At 63.0% G+C, this 19,574-nt stretch overlaps 3 protein-coding genes across 3 annotated transcripts in view; 1 reads left to right on the top strand and 2 right to left on the bottom strand.

Annotated features, from left to right (window-relative positions):
* Positions 1–3: 3 nt before the first annotated feature.
* LOC142411890 (tubulin polyglutamylase TTLL13-like) lies at positions 4–13,094 on the bottom strand. Its single transcript, XM_075506528.1, is given in 16 exon segments — positions 4–297; positions 373–471; positions 965–1,038; positions 1,041–1,216; positions 1,867–2,290; positions 3,947–4,144; positions 4,477–4,660; positions 5,106–5,294; positions 6,272–6,456; positions 6,995–7,220; positions 7,362–7,447; positions 8,566–8,709; positions 8,997–9,153; positions 10,877–11,007; positions 11,556–11,674; positions 12,968–13,094. Coding segments are annotated over 15 exon segments (2,574 nt in total). The 5' UTR covers positions 11,577–11,674; positions 12,968–13,094; the 3' UTR covers positions 4–17.
* Positions 13,095–13,865: 771 nt separating this feature from the next.
* The window catches only part of GDPGP1 (GDP-D-glucose phosphorylase 1), a 121,730-nt gene continuing 116,021 nt past the window's right edge, over positions 13,866–19,574 (bottom strand). Inside the window, exon 2 of the mRNA XM_075506529.1 lies at positions 13,866–15,094. Coding sequence (XP_075362644.1) covers positions 13,984–15,084 — 1,101 coding nt within the window. The 5' untranslated portion in view covers positions 15,085–15,094 and the 3' untranslated portion in view covers positions 13,866–13,983. The remainder of the gene's footprint in view (positions 15,095–19,574) is intronic.
* CIB1 (calcium and integrin binding 1) lies at positions 15,158–18,644 on the top strand. Its single transcript, XM_075506533.1, has 7 exons — positions 15,158–15,290; positions 15,454–15,488; positions 16,067–16,169; positions 16,575–16,728; positions 17,010–17,128; positions 17,210–17,298; positions 17,566–18,644. Exons 1-7 carry the CDS (start codon positions 15,240–15,242, stop codon positions 17,585–17,587), a joined length of 573 nt encoding a protein of 190 aa, XP_075362648.1. The 5' UTR covers positions 15,158–15,239; the 3' UTR covers positions 17,588–18,644.

Genomic DNA, 19,574 nt, shown 5'->3' with positions numbered 1-19,574 from the left:
GGGTCCCTTCCAGCCGTTTATTGTGCGCCGGGCCCCGGCCCGCCCCGACCCCGCGGCAGCCGGTACAGCAGCGTGCCGTCGGGAGCGCGCACCTCGCGGCCGGCGGCCGGAGCCTGTCCCGGTGCCGGTGCCGGTGCCGGTGGGGCGCTCAGCGCCCTCTCGTCCTGCCGCAGGCGGCGGCGCGGCGGGGGGCAGCCCCGGCCCCGCAGCACCCGCCGCACCACGTCGGGGCTGACGCCGAAGCCCTGGGCCAGGCGCTCCGGCGGCCACTCCTCGGGCAGCTCCTGCCGCAGGAACCTGCGGGCACGGGCACGGTCACCGGGGCACGGCCCTTCCCGGCCCCCGCCCGCCCCGCCCGGCCCCGCCGCTCACCGCATCTGCTCCATCGCCTGCCAGGTCAGGGTGCGCTCGGGGGCACCGCGCCCCCCGCCCAGCTCCCGCTGCAGCCGCCGCCGCCGCCGCCGCCGCGCCCTGCGGGGGAGAGACGTGAGCGGCCCCGGCCCCCGGCCCCGGCCCCGGCCCCGGCCCCGGCCCCGCCGCCCCGCACCTCTCGGCCTCCTCCAGCGCCGGGTCCGGCGGCTCCGGGTCCCCGGGCCACGCCGCCGCCGCCCGCCGCGGGGTCCCGGCCAGGAGCGCGGTCGCCCGCAGCCCGCGCCGCAGCAGCGCCGCCATTGCCGGGAACCGGGAACCGGGCGGGGCCGGCGGCGGGGCGGCCCCGGCGGGGGCGGCGCGGGGGGCCCGAGGGGCCGAGCAGCCCGCGGCCCGGCAGAGGTGAGGCTGCCCGCGGCGGGGCGGCCGTGCCGGGGGGCAGCGGACCCGTGCGGGGGCCCAGACTCCAGTCAGGGGGTGCAGCAGCCGGCCCCGCGCCTGGCCGGGGCAACGCTCCCCGTCCAGCGGCCGAGGATCTGCGGCGAGCACCCCCGGGGAGGCAAGGCGAGCGTGGGCGTCCCCTCTGCCGCCTTACCTGGGCTTTTCACGCTGCGAGCGTGCGAGGCACCGGCACGGCGCGAGGCACCGCCATGGTGCGAGGCACCGGCACGGTGTGAGGCACCGGCACGGCACGAGGCACCCGTGTGCTGCACGTGGGCGGCGGAGGCGATGGAGAGCTCCTGGACTGCGGCAGGGCTGAAGATGCCATCGCCCGTGGCCTTGCCCGCGCTGGCTGGGGACCCCGGGTGACAGCTGCTCGCGCGGAAGGACGGCCTGCCAGCTTCCCCTGGAAGAGCACAGCCAGACGTGGGGCGCGGGCAGACACCTGCAGCTCTGCGGGTCAGCGGCCCGCTGCTGCCCTCCGGGATGGTGCTCGGCGCCCCGGCGGACCCGCTCTGTGCCCGCTCCTCCCTGCCCCTATGGCTGCAAACAGGCAGAGGCGATGGCGGGGCAGCCGGGGAGGGCGGGCAGGGCTGGGTGAAGGGTGGTGGGAGTGGGTGTAGCTCGGAGGGCAGGGCTGGCAGGAGGGGCCGTGGGCAGCAGGCAGCAGGGTGGCGGGAGCCAGGCTGTGTCACCGAGCGTCTCCTGCGTACTTCGCACTGCTAAGGTGCGCCTTTGGCCGCCCCATTCGCTGTGCTTCTGACCCTACTCTCAAGTACTTCTGGGCTTCTCATGCTCCCCCACCCCAGCACGTCAACCCTTGGTCCCGGAAAACCACCCACTTTCTTCCTTGCCCCTGCAAACGGGACACTACCGGCCTCGGGCAGAGACTTCCAGCAGTCACCAGTTCCCAGAGTAGAGCGCAGCGTCCCCTCCACAGGGTCCCAGCACCCCAGGGACTCTGAGCTCCATCCAGCCCACCCGCTCCTTCCACCCCAGCAAGCCCAGGAACATCCACAGCTCCCAGCCGTCTGCCCACGGCTCCAGCTCACTGACCTGAGCCTCCACGATGCAGACGCTCAGAGCCAAAGGAAGGTAATCCGTACTCACGGCCTTCAGCCTTGTTTCCAGCACCAGGGAGCCGCTGGCCTCTCACATGCAGCCCCTTGGGCTCGGTGCGGGGCTGGGGAACTGCTGCCGTCCCCGCTGCCTGGCCGCGCAGCCAGCCCGCGTTCTGCACCCGGAGGCCCTGCCGCATCTTGCGCTGCTCATGGTAAGGGATGCTCTGGCCTCGAACCAAGAGGGTGCCTGCGGTGGCAGGATCGGAGCCCGGGCTGGCTGGCAGCTCAGCGTCGGCTCTGGGGTTGCGTACGAGCCGCCGTCCCAAAGGCCGGACTGGACCTCCCAGGAGCGGGCGAGGGATGAGCGTCATTAAGCGGTGGGCCTCCTGGCCCCCGAGCGCGTCCCAGAGGAACTGTGGCTGGAAGGAAAGAAAGCAGCCGCAGCTTAGCTCCGGAGGCCTTGGCAGGAGACGGGAAGGAAAAAGTCTTCTCTAGTCGTCTACAGGCGCTCGCTAAAGCATCGCCCTGCACTTTCTCCCCAGGCACGGTCCCAGATTCTGATCATCTAAGGGGTCGCGGCAGCTGCCTGCCTGATCTGCCTGCAGCAGTGCCGAGACCCCTGTCCTCTGCCCATAACATTGGGCTGAGCTGGAGCAGGGTTTGTGGAAAGAAACACCAGAGCGGGCTGGGAAGCCTCCAGCGATGCTGGATCTGACCCACCCCCAGGTAATCCTTCGCTGTTGATAAAATTACCCAGATCTTAGGCGGAGTTTGTGGTTTCAGGTTCTGTTCTGCTTTGTCTGGTAGAGGACAAGGCAGCCACCATCCGTTCTTACAGATCAAATCCCATCTTAGACTTTTGTTAAATTAAATGGACTACTTCCAATTTCTTGTAAGGTACTAGAAGACTCTTTGGCCCTGAATAATTCCTGCAGCTCTGGTGCCTTGAGTTTGCCAGCATCCTTCTGAGGTGCGTCACCCTTCCAGCCAGGAGCAGGAGGCCCTTCTGGAAGCAGATGGTGCCACTGGAGGGCAATGGACCTTGCTCAGGTTTTCATTAACTGCAGGTCCAGAACTAGCCCTTCCCCGACACAGCAGGGGATAGCCACCGTCAGGGCTCCGGAACAGCCCTTGTAGCCGAATGGAGCCCACAGACGACGGACTGCAGGCTTCCTCTGCGCCTGGTTTTAGACCAGCAGCACCGGTAGCCTGGTTTGGGAATCGGCGCGGTAGCCAAGGCTCAGTTTGAGAGAGCCACGCAGATCTCCTTTAACTCTAGGTCCAAACCCGGTTCCCCTGGTGCAATCCTCTGTGAACCTCAGCTTTCTTCAGCTGCGCACCTCGGGACAGTCTGGGACGTGGCAGCAGCATCGCCCAGGGTTTACGCTGTAGCGTGCTCTTGCAGAGCGAGGATGACTCTGAAGGGGGAGCCCCAGAACGAGGGCTGAGCCCTACGGGGTTTTAGGCACATGCAGTGACCGCGTCAGAACGCGCGTGGTGGACTCATCGCCTTCCCTGGGTGGGGAATGGTGTAACGGAAGGCAAGATGCTTAGGGAGAGGCATTGTTTGCAGTGCAGAATTCACCTAAAGACTTTTTTGGGGTTTTTTAGACATCCCTACGCTTCCCGTCAGTCCCTCTTTGCTGTGTGCGCTCCTTTACCACGCTCCTAGCACGTTAGTGCTCCTAGCCTACCAAGGAATTAATTTTATTCAGCTAGGAGAATTACACTGCCCTGAAGCAGCAGCTCACGCTACGCTGCGTGCTGGGGACAGCAGTGTCCAAAAGGCGATATCCTTGTGGTCTGTTCTCTGGAATACCGGGGAGAGGGATCTTCTGGGGAAGGGTGCTCAGGGGCTCTGTGCAGCCGACGGGCACAGCCCCAGCACGCCCGTTTGGAGAGGGACAAAGTCAGTAACTGTATGAAAACCACGGACCCAGACACTACGTTGGATCTCCTTTAACTGAGCCACACCAGGGACGCTCAGTGCCCGTGATTCATTCCTCACGATCCTCCCGTGAGGGGCTGTCTCCTCTGCCGGCCTTGCAGGATGGATCTGGGCAATCTTCAGTTACCTGGCCCTTGGAGGTAACGGTGCAGGATCTCTGGGTGTCGGCTGCTCTGTCGGCTGTGGGGAGCAGCTGGGAGAGCTGATCTATGATGCCCAGGCCTCGGATAAGGTTCTCACGCTGCAGAAGAGCATTTACTCTCTTCTTCTCCTCATCTTCCACAATATCCTGGGGTTGCATAGAGTCGTACTGCATGCGCTGTACCTTAGGAAAGAAAGACCTGAGTTACAGCAAAGTTGAAGCTGTAGTAACGTGCGAGAGAGACAAAGCCACAGGCTGCTCCGAGCCCTAAGGAGAATTACAGGCTTTGGGGCAGAGCAGGACGAAGATCCCGGTGGGAGCCACACCAGGGAAGGGACAACACTGGTGCTTGCAAGTACCTCCCAGCACAAGCTGTCAACTCCCCGGACTTCATGAAGGGGAATCAAACCTCGTAGTTCTGTTCCCTGGGAGACACCCGCGGCCCGGCACTGTTCCCAGAGCCACGTTATTGCCTTTGAGAGCCCCACGGACAACCACTGGCAAGAGCAAGGTACCTTTCTATCCCACGTCCTGGTGCTTCTATAGGTGAGGCGGGTTGTAGGAGCTGTGGCTTTATTACGGATTTGGGATTTGTCCCCAGCTGAGTCTCCATGCAGGTCTTCTTTCCTCTCCGTTTTCTTCTTCCTGGTAACAGCTTCCAACTTCTCTTTTTTCAGGCGAATTTCCTCCAGTTGCTGCCTGCCGTAGGACAGTAGTCTTGGTCACTGGTTCAATAAGAGCCATAATAGCAAAACGCTATTATGAAGCCTTCAATATGAGGACATTTTACTGCGGTCAGAAGTTGTGTAGTGAATAGACCATAACAGAACTGGGCCAGGAATGCTTTTAAAAGAGCCTCTCACCGCTGTAAGAAATGCCCTTGGATTAGGCTCTGCCTGCCACGTGCGACATGGTGCCCCCCGGCGTCCAAAAGTCAATGGAATATTGCATTTGCCCCTCCAGGGTACAGGCGAAAGGAAGTTGCTTTGCCATGGTGACATAGCACATGCAGACTCCTGCCCTTCCAGCTCGCGCCAGCTTACTTACATCTGTTAAGCAGCAGAGTTGCTCCCAAGAAGGGACCAGAAGCAAGGGGTCTCTGTGCCACCCCTGTGAGGAGGGGGTTTCCGCAGGAGCAGCGTACCTGGCGCACTCCTCTCGTGCTTTGGACGACACCGTTTCCTGGAAGAGGGAGCCACTCTGCTTGAAAAATGGCTCATACTTCTCTGTTCCACAGGCCGGATAAATGCGCCGGTAACCACCCAGGTGCGAGTTCTCGTACTGCTCTGCCTGAGACAGCCAGGCAGCCTGGTTGCTCTCCAACTCCTCGCGTCTGCAAAGCGGGAGAAAGCGGAGGCCGGGCTCCAGAGCTGTACAGAGCTGCGGCAGGAGGCTCCAGGTGCTGTACTGGCTGAGGGACGAGGGCCTAGCTAGCACCTTCCCCCACCTTTCCCCGTTTGGGAGCCTGTTTCACATGGGTGCGCTGCAGGGAACCAGCACAACCCGCAGGTCCTCATCCTCTACCTGCAGAGCGCCGGTGAAGCATTTCCAGATCTCTCCCCTGCTGCCCAGGCTCACACCCTGCCTCTCAGCCTTTTCACCCAACTAACCCAGTTACAAGTTCAGTTCAATTAAAATGTGCCTGTTCGAGGCATATCTGCCACCTGCATGCTGCTGGGAGCCTTCCTCGCTAGCGGGACGTTCGGAGCAGCCGAGGCTGCAGGGGCAGGCGGAGTACAGAGCTAACACGCTCAGCGTCTCCAGCCCGGAGTTATCTCAGGTCTCCTAATTGAAATGGGAGCTGGAGGGAGTTCCTGCCTCACCCTGCATGGCAGGAAAAGCCCGGGCAGCAGGCTCAGCTAACGTGGCCTCATGAAAGGACAACGCAGACAGAGAAGGGGGAAAAACCCTCAGCCCTGGGAAAGGAACCCTGCTCTGGGGAAGGGCCCCGTGTCCCCGGGTGCTCTTGGTCCCTGAAGCAGCCCTGCGGTCTGTCCTGCGAGCGTCACTGTGCGCCCAGGGATGCTGGCACTGCCCGTGGGCACTGAAGGACGTGACAAGCAGGCGCAGGTCGATGGGGATGGCTCTGTACAGGGCCCAGAGCACCAGGCATCTCAGACCTCCCAGAGACGAGCCCTGGCTCTTCCTTGCAGGATGCAGGTGGCTTGGGAGACCTCTTCTCAGAGGCTATATAGTGCCACGGCCTCTGGGAGCTTCAATCTGGGGACAGCCAGCCTTGGTTCTATCCTGCTCTGCCACGCCCCACCTTTTCTCACCGGGGACCTGCAGCACTACGGGGAAGAGCAATACCTGGATGCGCGGAGAGTCTGATGGGCCTGGAGGAGCCGTTCCTTTGCCCGCTGTTTGTCTTCCTCCAGCACCTTCCTTTTGTTACAGGCGTGCACGTTTATCAGGTTGATGGTGTCACAGAGAAGAGCATCCTTCACCTCACGGTCTAGGGGAGAGTCCGTGGTGAAGCTGGGAGAGTGATTCACCTGCCAAAACAAGCAGCTAATCTAACCTGGCAACTCCCAGCCCCCGGAACGCGCTGCCAGCAGCCAGCTCGCTGGCCCCAGTCTGCCCCACCGCACGCTTCCATGGATGTTCTTCCCTGGAACAGCGACAGAAAGCAGGAGGCTGCACGCAGTGGCGGGTTCTGTCCTGCTGCAGTGCAACGCCCACCCGCGCCGCAGGTCATTCAGATCCCGCACCCGCAGGAGTACAGGTGCGGGGCAGCCATCATAAATTCAGGATGCTGTTACAGCTCAAGGAGTCCTAAGGTTCAGGAAAGTCCCTGCTGTGAGAGAGGGTGTACAGGGAACAGGCTCTTAGATCCCGCTTAGCCTACAGCAGGTTGCTTGGCTACTTGTCTTCATGGCCTGTTTAGTTCTGTGAATGAGGTGGCCCTTTTTCATCAAACGAGTTCTGTTCAGCCCACCACCCCTTCTTCTGGAGCCTCCCCCAGACAAGCCAGCTCTCGGCCATCTGCTGCTTCCAGAGTTGCTTCAGCACAGCAGGAGACTCCTTCCTCACCTCTAGCAGCCACGGCTTCAACCTTCTGTCTAGCAAAATATCAAACCCCAGTATCTCAAAGCAGGCACAGCCAGTAGTGTGGTTCGGAAAGCAGCTTTGGTAATTGTGCTTCACAACAGGGTGAGCTGAAATAAGAGTCTTTATAATAATATCTTCAATATCTTCCCAGAGTTTTGTTGTGTTGTAGCTGTTATCTGTCATCCAGGCATTCAGGGTGGACAGTTTCCTGTGTGGAAGACAGGAGATGATAAGAGCTGACCTGTGATACCATGTTTGCCCCAAGAAAGATGGAAGTAAACCAGTGTCCCAAATGCAGCTTTCCTGCAGGACGTGCACAGGGCATTGCGGTACCTGGACAAGACAATACCTCTTACTGCCCATCGTGTCATCCTGGACAAAGTTTTCATTACGTTTGTTGATAGCATAATTGGTCAAATGCATGCAGGTATCATCCTGAGAGAGGAACCGCAAGAGACTTTCGTTTACTCTTAACCACAGAGCGTAAATAGAAACAGCCCCATTAGCACTAAGCTACCCACCGACTTCGCCCACTTCTGTCTCTTTGTGGCGGTGACTTGCAGCAAGGAGTTAACCAGGCTGGTGATTCCCTCTCTAGCCAGAAGTGAGAGCTAACAGAGCTCTGCCCTCTCCGCACCTCTGTCCTTATCTCTGGGGGAGAGCGCAGGAGTCGGCTCCACAAATGCCATTCCAGCCGTGGCCTCACCGATAAACAAGGGACTCCTCAGGACAGAAGCTGCAGCAAATTTCTGCAGATTCTTCCTCTTCCTTTGTTCACCCAGAGCAGGAGACCTCTCCAAGACGTGCACGTACCGGGGTGGGGGAGGGCATATACATGTGCAGCTCTGGGACAAGCGGGCAGATAGCCAGAAGCCCAGGGTATCCCAGGGCAGCCCGTGACCGTAGCACAGCAATCCAACACTACAGACCACCTTCTGTTGGGATTTTACAGGTTACAGACCCCTGCTTGGAGATGGGCACGGCCATACTCTGCACCTTGCTTTCCCAGTTCCCCTCCTTGTCTCTCCTAGGCTGTTCCAGTACCACCAGATAATCCCCAGGTCCCTCTTTTCCGCCTGAAGCACAGGCAGACAAGGAATGGTGCGGACTTGAGAACGCTCGTAAAGGCAAGAAGCAGTAGGAGTGTTGCCCAGAAACCCTGTGGGGTCTCCATCCTTGCAGGTTTTCAACACCTGACTGGGTAAGACCCCAAGAAACCGGATCTGAATTTATTCTTGACCCAGTTTTGAGCAGAAGGTTGGACTCGAGACCTTCCAAGGTTCCTTCCAAGCAAAACAACTCCCTGATTCTGTGATGATGCCAGTAAACAGCCCAAACATGGGGCCTGGGAGTAGATCTACTTCAGACAGTCCTCAAATACCTCCTGTGAGGAGGAGGAGGTACAGAGGGAGGGGAGAACAGGAAAGAAGAAAGCTGGGTCCCATGAAACCCACCAGTCCCTGTCTTTTCAAGGTCTGGAATGCCCCTAGGACAACTTAGGGACTAGCACCTACAGATACTATGCAAGTTTTTTGGAAACTTCCCTTTTTTACCAGGTTTCTGCTGCTGGGATCGATGTACCTCATGGTGGCAAACCGGGCCAGACCCTCCTTGTAGACAAAAATCCTCAGTGGGTCACAAGATGTGACCAGCACATAGATACGCATGTCAAATTTAAAGCCATCAATAAGGAAAGGCTGTGAGAAAAAAGGCAGGAGCAAGCATGAGATAAAGAAACATTGCTAGGCATGCTGCCGACTCCTTGAGGTTGGCTGCTCTATCTGCACTGCTTGTGCCGCTCCTCGGCAGCTCAGCGGCGAGGAGGAAGGCAAGCTTTTGCCATGCCTCCGCTGCGCCGCAGCCACCCCGGTGCCCCTGGCAGATGCAGGAAGGCGTAGGGCAAAGGACACAAGGAGGATGCGGGATGCTGGGAGAGCGAGGAGCTTGCAATCCTCCACCTGTATTTCGAGATTGCTCCCATTACCTTTGAGATATACTGCTGACAAATCATATGCTCTCCGTGCTTGATCTCCTCTGGATTACGTGTTATGAAGATACCTCTCCCTTGGCAGCCGCTGTCTGGCTTGCAGATGAATGTTCTGTTTTTCCTTGCGCGTCTGTAGGCCTGGAAATCTCCATAGCTGTGCAAGGAAGGGGTGACTGTTACAAGGTGCAAAAAAACAGTCTCTGAACTCTCTCGTAACAGTTAGGTACTCAAACTGTGGTGCTGCGGGCCAGTACAGACCAAACTTCTGCAGCAGAGGAATAGCACACCTATTCCTGATCGACGTGGGTTACAAATTGGTCCTTGTGTGACCTGACAAAGCTCTCCTGGTTCCACCCTCCACTTGCACACATCTCCGCCTCTGCTGGGAGGTTCGTAGGAAGTGGTCACCACTGTGTGTGCAGGAGCCGGTAAGATTTTGGCTCTGCTGCCGCAGAGAGAGCAGGAGAAAATAAACAAGCCCTGGCTACAGAGGAGGAGGAGGAGGAGGTCACAAGTCTTCACATGCCCTTTTATGCCAGCTCATCAGCAAGCAGGCAGGAGGCCACGGCCAGAGCGTCCTAAGCAGGGCGCAGAGGCTCGCGAGCTGAGCGCGCCTATCACGTTACATGGCTGATCTTCAAGAGCAGCTCCAGTCGGAGTACGCTGCTTTGAAGAGTCAAGCCCACATGCCAATTAGGTATTTTGCTGTAGATGGAGAAGCACCGTCTCTCTAGTGGGCACCACATTTAGGGAAAGAGAGAGGCAAACAGAACAAATCCCCGAAAACAGTGCCGAGAGCAATCCGAGTCCAGGAAATGCAGCCTGGAAAGAAAGACGAGAGAACTAGGTCTGTCTTCTCCAGAAATGGGAAGACTGAGAGGACACATGGCAATAGCCTTCCTGGACGTGACATGCTATTAGCAAAACACAGCAGACCACCGCTCTCCGAGGCCAGCGCAAACAGGAGAAGTACTAAGTGCTGATATTTCAGAAAAGACGCTTTAGGTCAGATACTAAGAAAATCATTCTAACCATGAGGAGTGTTCAGCTACAGCACAGGTGACGGGAGCCCTACTTCGAGGTCTTCAGGAAATGGTAAGAATAAAACCTGTCTAAGAATGGCTGTCTTGTCTCCTTACAACCACCCAAACTCCGAGTCTCTTTGGTCTCTTTCAGCTACGTTTCTGTCATTGCTTGCCTGTATGTGATCAGAGAAGCCAGGCCGCCTGCCCCAAAGCCTGAGTAATTTGGTGATGGTTTACATCTAACTGTATACGTATTAGCGTAGCGGCCTGCGCTCTCCCACTATCCTCCGCCACCAGCGTGCTCTCCTGCAGCAGACGGCAGAGGTGCAGGGGGCTGTGAAGGCAGCCATCGCAGCCGGCGGGGTGGAACCGCCTCGTGCCCCGGTCCCGTGCCCTTCCCAGGCGAGCGGTGGGCACTCACCCAGCCGGTGCGGGAAGGGAGCCTGCCACGCCGCTCTGCAGTTGCCTCTCCTGTTCACCCTGAGCTGCAGAGACCTTCCACCGAAACACAGATTTACACTTCCCACTCACCCACTGCCCTTTGGCTTTCCGGGTGGGTCCCCCTCCCCAGATGTAGCCCTTCGGCACGCAGTCTGCCCAGCAGCAAGGCGCACGTCGCAGAGGACGCCATTCCGCGGGCTAATTCGGTCTATTATTCAGGAATTAAAGACGTGTGAAACTAGAAACGGGTCTCAACACCCCGTTCAGTTCCAGGGAAGGTCACAAAGGCCCAGACCAAGACATGAGAGCTCAGAGAGGCCCCCCCATCCCAGCCCTGGCTGTCAAGCACAGAGGCTCCCACTGCCTGATTTCACACCCCTGTTCTCAGCTGCATTAATGCGTATCACTCACTCAGCTGGCAGGCACCAAGTGCGGGGAAATATATTGTACTCCTCGGGGAAGAGCCTGAGCATGCGGTTCAGGTTGCGAGCCAACAAGTCCTTACGGCAGATCTCTATCATGCCCGGAAAATGGTTGATTTTCTGAAAGAGGTGCAGAGGAAAAACAGAATCAGCAAAGGAACAGCAGGGATCCTCCTCGAGACCCGAGGAAAGCCCGCGTGCAGAGAAACCGGCACGCAGAACAGGAAGCTGGGCCTGCGGTCGCCTTGAACGTCTGCTGAGGGACAAGGTTACACTACAACTGCTTTATCTGAACTTCACCAGTGTGATTTATCTGCTTGTTCCATCTCAGCCCTGCAGCTCTCCCTCCCTAGCAAATCACAGCTTCAGGAAGGGAGCCGTTTGTCATCAAGAACCATTTATTTCATCCTACATTAAAGGGGTTGGCGGCTTTCCAATTCACACTACTAACTGCCAAAGTGTTGCTGATGGCACCGTACCAGAGACACAACAGAAGTAAAGGCTTGTGAACCTGCGCCCTCTGGAACCGATGCCGAGAAGGGGGCACGGGTGCTAGTTTGGACACTTCTGTTTCATTCTGCAACACGTTGCTCCATTAACAGCCCCCGTCTCAGCCCCCCCGCGAGCTCTTCCTGCTGGAAGGGCAGCCTTTACATGGGGGCATTTACCTGAAACCGCTTCATTTCCATGACGCGCTCCAGAGAGACCGAGTAGTCCGTCCAATACACTGTCCACTCCTCATTTTCTCCCGCTTCTTTCAGCCCGCAACACCGTGCTGCCCGCCGCACTGTACCAAAGCAAGCAGAGGACAAGGGGCCAGGCAGAGGATGTAAGCTCCAGGGGCTGTTAAATCCCCAAAGTAACCAGAGCCGGAGTGTGGAACAAACCTCTCCAGGCTGCAGTTCCACTTTCAGAGCTGCAAGGTATTGGCGGGACCCTTCAGGAGGCGTCAGAAACACACGCTTTACCCGGCTAAGCTCAGCCCAGCCTCTGGCCACAGGCGTACTGGGAGCTACCAGCCCCGTAAGTCCACATGCCTTGGGGTGCAGGGCACCTCCAGAACTGCAGCAGGCTTGAATCCGCCGTGGGTCTGACACCACACGGGCAGATACAAGTCTTCTGAAGGCATGAGTTTCCTCTCTGAAATCAAAAGCTATTTGGCAGCAGAACGCAGAAGCTCTGGCACAGAAGGTCGCCGCCGGGATGGTTCGCGTTAGTGCCGGTTCTGGATGTGGCCTCTCACAGGGCTGGGGAGGCGATGAAGGTCAATGCACGCCAGGAACCGTTGCGAAACGGTTCTGGTTCCTGCGGCACGTGCACTGCCACACCACCTCCTGCTGCGAGTCCCCGTCCACCTCCCGTCACCAAACTGCCCGAGCGCAGCCCTAGGCGAAACACGCAGCGCCTGTCCCTCTGCGTAAAAACTGTTCTCACGCAGCTGACCAGGCTGCGACCTGAGACAACGCAAATGTGGTTGCACCGCTAGAATAGTTGTTAGCAAATTGGCTAATGACATCCATCAAAAGCTGGGGGTCTGTTCTTTTAAGACACAGCTTGTGGCAGCAAAGAAGGGCAAGACAGGAGAAGGGACCAGCTCCCTGAAGCACGTCACTGGAGATGGACGGCAACAGGAGAGGTTCTGGGTACGGACCCTGCCCGTTCCATCACCGGCTTTACATTAAACAGTTGAGAGCTCTCACCTCATTTCCCCAAGCACAGGCGCCCGTCTTGCCTCGTAACTGCCCCTGCCTAGGCCCTTCTCACCAGTTTTGGTGGATGTATGGCAAATGCAGATGGGGGGGGGGAGGGCCTGCACTGCTGTGCACATTTTGTGGTGCACCTTTTGTGTCTCTCATTTTGTGGTGCACCTTTTGTGTCTCTTGCACCTCAGTTCGAAGTGTGAAAAACTCTGTACTTTTCACAGGGGCCCAAGTCGCTTGCAACCAATAAATACATAAACCAAAAGTGACTGCGCGGGGGAAATTCGGTACCAGCGCTCCTCCCTGGCTGAGCGGGCACGCGAAGAGCTTGCCGTCGGTGGGCTGATCCAAAGGGACACCCCGAAGCACATCGGACTTACCGCTCTCGTACTTGCAGCTGGTCAGATTGATGGAGGGAACACTGGAATTGAAAGAGACAACAGAACAGCCGCTCAGCGAGGAACCGGGGCCCCGTCCCGGGCACAGGCGGGTGGCGGGGAGGGACCGCACTCCACGGAGTGAACGGGCAGATCTGATCTGGAGCCGACGCGGGCTCAGCAAGCCGTGAGGCAACGTGGCAGGGGGCCCGGAGCACACGGGTCCCTCCTTGGACGCGTCACGTTGGGATTACTGGGACAACGTAGGGGAAAGAGCATTTATTTTCCGACTCAGCAAGTCCCTGGAAAGCCTCTCCGGGGCTGAGGACCCGCGGGGCCCGGCCGAGCATCGCCCCTCGGTGATGTGCGGGGCCGGGCCCTCGCTGCCGCGGCCCCGGGCTCTGCCGCCGCGCCCCGGGAACGAGCAGGAGCCAGGCGGTGTGTACGGCCGGGGGCGTTTATGGGGCAGGCGCCGCCCGCCGCTAACGACAGGCGGACGGACCCGCCGGGGTCCCGGCGGGACACGGGCACAACGCCCCGGGAGCGCGCGGGCACGGCCGGGCCCTGCCGGGGGGCGGCGGCCTCCTCCCGCCCCGCACTCGCCTGCGCTTCCTCCGCCTCCTCCGCGGCTCGGGGCCGGAGGGGCCGCCGGGGACAGGGGACCGGCCCGGGGGCGCCGCGGCGGCCTCCTCCCCGCCCGGGGGGGGTCCTGGGCCCGGCGCCCCCCCCCCGCCGCCGCCGCCGCCGCCGCCCGCCTCCATCGCGCCCGCTGCCGGGGGCCGCCCCGTTCCCATGGCGACGGGCCGCACCCGCCGGGCGGGGCCCCCCCCGCTCCCCCAGGCCATCGAGACCCCGGCGCCGCCAGCCAGAGCGGCCCCGGGCGGTCACGTGGCCGGAGGCCTCGCACCCCTCCGGCGGGCCCGCCGCCGCGCAGCGCCCCCTGGCGGACGGCGCCGGTCGCGGTGCGGAGGCAGGCACGCCGGGCCCGGCGCGGGGGAACGGCCCGGCCCCGGTCCCGGTCAGGCCGCCAGGAGCCGCGCCAGGTCCTCGCCGAGGCGCAGCAGCTCCGGCTCCGGCAGGAGGTGCTCACGGATGGCGCGCAGGGCCTCGGCCTCGGTGATCTCCCGGAAGAGCGGCGCCGCCGGCAGCGGCAGGTACCCGGCCAGCTCGCAGAGCGCCACGTTGAAGGCCGCGCTCGCCTTGGCGCCGAACGTGGGCCTGCGCGCCCACAGCAGCACCCGCAGCCCCCGCCCGCCGCCGGCCCCGGCCCCGGCCCCCCCGGGCGGGTCGCCCCGCGTGGCGAAGACGTTGTAGGCCAGGCCGGCGTCGGCCAGGTGCTCCGCCGCCCGGCAGACGTCCCGGGCCAGCGCCTCCAGGCCGGCGGGGCCGGCGGCGTAGAAGAGGAAGGCGGGCGCCGGGACGCCCGGCAGGAAGCTGAGGCCGCCGGGCGGGCGGAGGGGCCGGGCGGGCGCCGACTCCACCAGCAGCGGGCGGCCCAGGTAGAAGGCGTGCAGGTGGAGGTGGTTGACGGAGGCGCAGCCCCCCAGGCCGTTGAAGCCCACGCGGAAGCCCGGGTGGGCGCTGAGCAGCGCCGCCTCCAGCCCGCCGCGCAGCAGCGGGGCGGTGAGCGCCTGCGGCAGCCCCCGCGCCGGCTCCGGCAGCAGCAGGACGTGGCCGCGCTCCAGCGGGCTGGCGTTGATGGCCACCAGGAGCGGGTCGGGGGGCGCGGGGCCGCCGCCGCCGCCGCCCGCCCTGCGCAGGCGGAGCAGCACCTCGCCGGGGCGGAGCCGGGTGAAGTTGAAGGCCCGGGGGTCGAAGGGCTGCCGGAGGCTGCGGACGGCCTGCGGCGGGCGGCGCTCGGCGCCGCGCTGGACGTTGAGCTGGGCCACCAGGCGCATGGGGCCGGGCAGGACGCGGGTGGGCAGCGGCCCCAGCCGGTACCGGAACAAGCCCCGCTCCATCCTGTCGCTCCAGCCCGCCAGCAGCGCCCGGTCGAAGCGGGAGGGCGCGGAGCCCGGCTCGCCCCCCCAGCCGGCTCCCTGCAGGACGAAGTCCTCCTCCCCGTAGACGAAGTCCTCGGGGCTGGGCTCGCCCGGCCCCTCGCCCGCCGCCGCCGCCATCACGCCGGGGCTCTCCCCGGCCCCGCTGCCCGCCGGGCGCGTGCCGAGGGCGGGGCGGGCTGCTGGCGCGGTGGGCGGGGCGGGCCCGCCCCGGGGCGGGGCGTCGCCATGGGAGCGGCAGAGTGACGTGCGAGGCGGAAGCGGCGCGGGCCGCCATGGGGGGCTCGGCCAGCCTGCTGCCGCGGGAAGCGCTGGGCGAGTACCAGGTGCGGGGGGGGCCGGGCCGGGAGCGGGAGCGGGGGAGTCCCGCGGGTGGGCGGGGGGGCACGGCCGGGACATCGGTGCCCCGGGGCGGAAGGTGCCCCGAGGCCAAGGGCCCCCGCAGCTGGGGTGCCCCGGCCCCGGCGCCGACCTGCGCTCTCCCCGCAGGAGCTGACGTTCCTGAGCAAGCAGGAGATCCTGCTGTAAGTACCGCCGCGGGGCGGGGAGCGGGGGCGCCGGGCCCTGCCGGGATGGGGGGGCCGGCCCCGCGCCCCGCACACCGCTGGGGCCGGCCCGCTCCCCCGCGAGGGGTTTGCCCCCGCCGTGGGGCCTGGAGGCCCCGGCCCCGCTGCGGGGCTTCCCTTCTGCTGGGGAGCCGCTCGACGCCGAGTAGGAGGCGGGAGGTGCCGATCCGGGCCGGGCCTTCGCCAGCCGGCGGGGCTTCGGGGCGCGAAGGTCTGCGGGTGCTGCCGGTGGCGAGGGCGCGGGCCGGTGACGTCCTGCAGGGCGGGGTGCGGGCCCGGAGGCGGCTCTTTCCCGCTCCGGAGTGCCAGCCGGCCGGCGGGGCGGCAGCGGGGCCGGCTCCTCTCCCCTCGCCGCGGGACCACCCGGGCCGGCACGCTCCTGCCCCGGGCCTGGGCGCAGCTGGCGGGGAGCTGTGGGAAACGGGCCGTCCGCCTCTGTGCGGCGCTGGGAAGAGCTGCCCGCGCTGCCCCTGCCCCGAGGGCCGCCTCCCGCGCCGCTCACGCCACAGAGCGTCTCTTGTTCTTGCCTCTTCAAGTGCCTACAAGAGGTTCAGTGAACTGCTGCCAAAGGAGGAGAGGGAGAACGCCTGCTCCGCGCGGGTTCCCAAGAGCCGGATCCTGACGCTGCCTGAGCTGCGGGTACGGTGCCTGGCAGGCAGCGGGGCTCGCTGCTGCTCCCTGGGTCTGGGCGTGTTTGGGCAGGGCCCTGTTTACCCGCTGCGGCCCCGGCAGTGCCGGTGCTCTGCCCTCGGCGTGCTGCTCCGGCAGTCACCTGGGAAGCTGTTCACTTACTGCGTCGGCTGTGCCAACAAACAGCTTCCTCGTCCCCGCCCTGCCACAGAGGATCCCGGAGAGCCCTGCTGTGCAGGGCTGCTGTCCCGGGGAGGCACGGGACGGGCACGGTCGCACCATGTGCGACGGACTGGCAGCAGAACGGGGTACCTGCTCGCGCGTGGGGTTGGCGCCGGCCTGCGGCCAGTGTCTGCCGCGAGGGAGCCGGCCCAGCGCGGCCCAGTGCTGCCCTGACCGGTCCTGTCTTGGCAGGCAAACCCCTTCCAGCACCGGATCTGCCGGGTATTCTCCACCTCGGACGATGGGGACGACAGCATGTCCTTTGAAGACTTCCTCGATATGCTGAGCGTCTTCAGCGACTCCGCTACCTCAGACATCAAATCCCACTATGCCTTCCGCATCTTTGGTAAGGCTGGGGGCGGATGCCGTGTCCTGGGGTCCCCGCACCTCAGGGTGGGGCAGGGGTGAATCGTGTCCAGGAGGGCTGGCAGTGCCCTCAGAGCACCCACGGGGATGGTGGCTTTAGGAACTCCCCGTGGGAACTGCTGGTTTGGCGCGATGACGTGCACCGAGAGGTGCTGCGTGGAGCCTGCCATGTCCTCAGGCTGCCAGGCTTGCCCAGCGCGGGTGCTCGTGACTCTGGGGTTGCTGCGGCCATGCCAGAACGTAACTTTCCTCTCCCCAAAGACTTTGATGACGATGGGACTCTGGACAGAAAGGACCTGGAGAAACTGGTGAACTGTCTGACGGGGCAAGGCGAGGAGTCCCGGTTGAGCAACGCAGAGATGGAGCAGCTCATCCAAAACGTGAGGACCGTCAGGCTGGGCACGGGCCGCTGCACGGTCCCAGCCACACAGAGCTCACTGCTCGCCTTCCCTCCCCTCTAGATCCTGGAGGAGTCCGACATCGACAAGGATGGCACCATCAACCTCTCCGAGTTCCAGCACGTCGTCTCCCGCTCCCCGGACTTCGCCAGGTACGGTGGTCTCCAGTGGCACAGCTTGTCCCGGGGGGCCTGTCTGGGGCGTTCGCCCACCCCGACGGCTGCGCTGGCGTCGGGGCAGAGCTCTCGGTGGCAGGAAGGCAAGGCTACCCTGTACGAGGTCTCCCTTAACAGCAGAGGGAACTGCATCCCCTGCTAGCTCTGCAGAGAGCCTCTCCCGCGCAGGGTAGCACTGGGTGCTCGCAAACCGTTTGCACGTGACCCAGCGAGGAGGCGCAGAACCTGTCGTGTCTCTTGCAGCTCCTTCAAGATTGTCCTGTGAGAGCCCTGCGGCTCTCCAGCAGAACTGCTTCTCCGGCTGTTGCAGCTCTTCGTGGTCTCAGACGTTTCCTCTTTTACTGAGCAGAGGGGCAGAGGCTCCCGCTCCCCAGCAGCCCGGCGGGGCCGCACAGTGCCTTAGGCAGGACACCCTCCTGCTCTCCTGTCACGCCTGCAGGCGAGATGGCAGGCGGCTGCAGCCTGCAGAGGTGGGGCCCTGGGAAGCTGCCTTGCCCGCAGCCGCTCTGCTCTCCCAGGATCGGATTTTAATTCCTTATGCAAACCAAGGGCAGCTCTGTGGGTGGGGGGAGGCACGCAGAGGTGCTCCTGGCTGGGGGCCACGCTGCACTGAGCACAGCCCCTCTCTGCCCTCAGTACCAATTAGTGCCTTCCGCTGGCAGGCAGCGAGCTGCCTCCCCCCGCCAAGCCCTGCCCGGCTCTCCCGCCTGCCCAGGGGCCTCCCTGCTGCAACGGGGATCCGTTTCTCTAAGCAATAACCCAAACGTGGATCCGTTTCTCTAAGCAATAACCCAAACGTGGATCCACTTCTGTAAGCAATAACCCAAACGTGGATCCGTTTCTCTAAGCAATAACCCAAACGTGGATCCACTTCTGTAAGCAATAACCCAAACGTGGATCCGTTTCTCTAAGCAATAACCCAAACGTGGATCCACTTCTGTAAGCAATAACCCAAACGCGGATCCGTTTCTCTAAGCAATAACCCAAACGTGGATCCACTTCTGTAAGCAATAACCCAAATGCGGATCCGTTTCTCTAAGCGATAACCCAAACGGCACTCTAGATGTGCCATCCCGGCAGCAGAGCTGTCCCGCCACGGCTGCGCAGGACACAGAACGCCTTTCTCACCCGACCAGCGAGGCACAGCCGGGCTCGCCCCGTGCTGCCTCGGCACCGACCGCGCTCGGGGCCTGCTCTCCTTTTCCTTTTCTTTTCCTCTGCCCCCTCCTCTGGCTCCAGCTCAGCAGCTGCTCTGCCCGCCCTGGCCTCTTCCTCCCTCTGCTCCTGCGAGGACACAAATAAAGGGCTCTGGTTTCACCCTCGGCTCTGTGCTGCCTTTGTCTGGCCGTGGGGACGGCGGAGGGGGCTGCTCCGGCAGTGCTGCGGGACCGGTGCCACGAGGGGTGCTGGGGACGCGGCCTCCTGCCAGGCCCCTCTGCCTGCGCGCCAGCCGCAGCTCCAGGGGACGGGTCCCGCGTCCTGCTCGGTGACAGCCCTTCCCGCGGGCCACCTCCCTCCTCCAAAACCGGGGATTGTTCTCAGCAGCACAAAGAGCTCGGCTCTCGAGCACGAGGCACAAAGGGAAATCCAGGGCAGGCGAGCGGCTACCTTTGCTGCGGGCAGCGCCGCAGCCCTTTGTGCCTGTTCATCCATCAGGCTTTGCCCTGGCCCGCTGCCAGCCGCGGGCATCGGCCCTGCCTGTGCTTCACGGCGAGCCCCCGGCAGCGCTCCCGCCGCGCCGGCCAGCCTCCTTGCCGGAGCCGCTCTGCGAGGCGACGTCGGGGCTGCGGTACCACGTGCCGGGCCGGCGCGGTGCCTGGGGTCCGGCTCGCCCCGCGGGAGCGCCTGCAGCGGGGTGGAGCGGCTGACGGCCGTCTCGGGGCACCGGCGCGGCCGTTTCTCACGTACTGGCTCCTCGCTCCCGGTGGCGCTGGCCCTTCCAGCTCAGTGCCCCGCAGTGCCGATGGTATCTGCGCGCCCCGGCCTGCGGCCCCGGGGGCTGCGTCTGCTGGCACAGCACCAGCCAACGCCTCCGGTGGCTTTTTTGATGTCCCAGAACAGGCTGGGCAGGAAGTTTGGCGCGCTGGTCCAGCCGGGAGCGAGGCAGCGCTGGTCCCCGGGGGGAAGCCTGCCCTGACACGCCAGCTCGGCGTGGAGCTCACCGCTTCCCCCAGCCCCGTGCTCGTGCTGCCGGCGCTTCCCAGACGCGAGGGGTCAGGAGCAGCGCCGCACCGTGGGTCCCGGTCCCGGCC

This window comes from Mycteria americana, chromosome 6 (genome assembly GCF_035582795.1).
Source record: "Mycteria americana isolate JAX WOST 10 ecotype Jacksonville Zoo and Gardens chromosome 6, USCA_MyAme_1.0, whole genome shotgun sequence".
Classification (NCBI taxonomy): Eukaryota; Metazoa; Chordata; class Aves; order Ciconiiformes; family Ciconiidae; genus Mycteria; species Mycteria americana.
This window is presented reverse-complemented; position numbering and strand designations above follow the sequence as displayed.

Excerpts from the sequence above, each read along its gene's own strand:
- CIB1 (XM_075506533.1), top strand. The coding sequence starts at position 15,240 with ATGGGGGGCTCGGCCAGCCTGCTGCCGCGGGAAGCGCTGGGCGAGTAC. Across the intron at positions 16,729-17,009 it reads CTATGCCTTCCGCATCTTTG|ACTTTGATGACGATGGGACT; the intron begins GTAAGGCTGGGG and ends CTCTCCCCAAAG. Across the intron at positions 17,299-17,565 it reads CGCTCCCCGGACTTCGCCAG|CTCCTTCAAGATTGTCCTGT; the intron begins GTACGGTGGTCT and ends TGTCTCTTGCAG.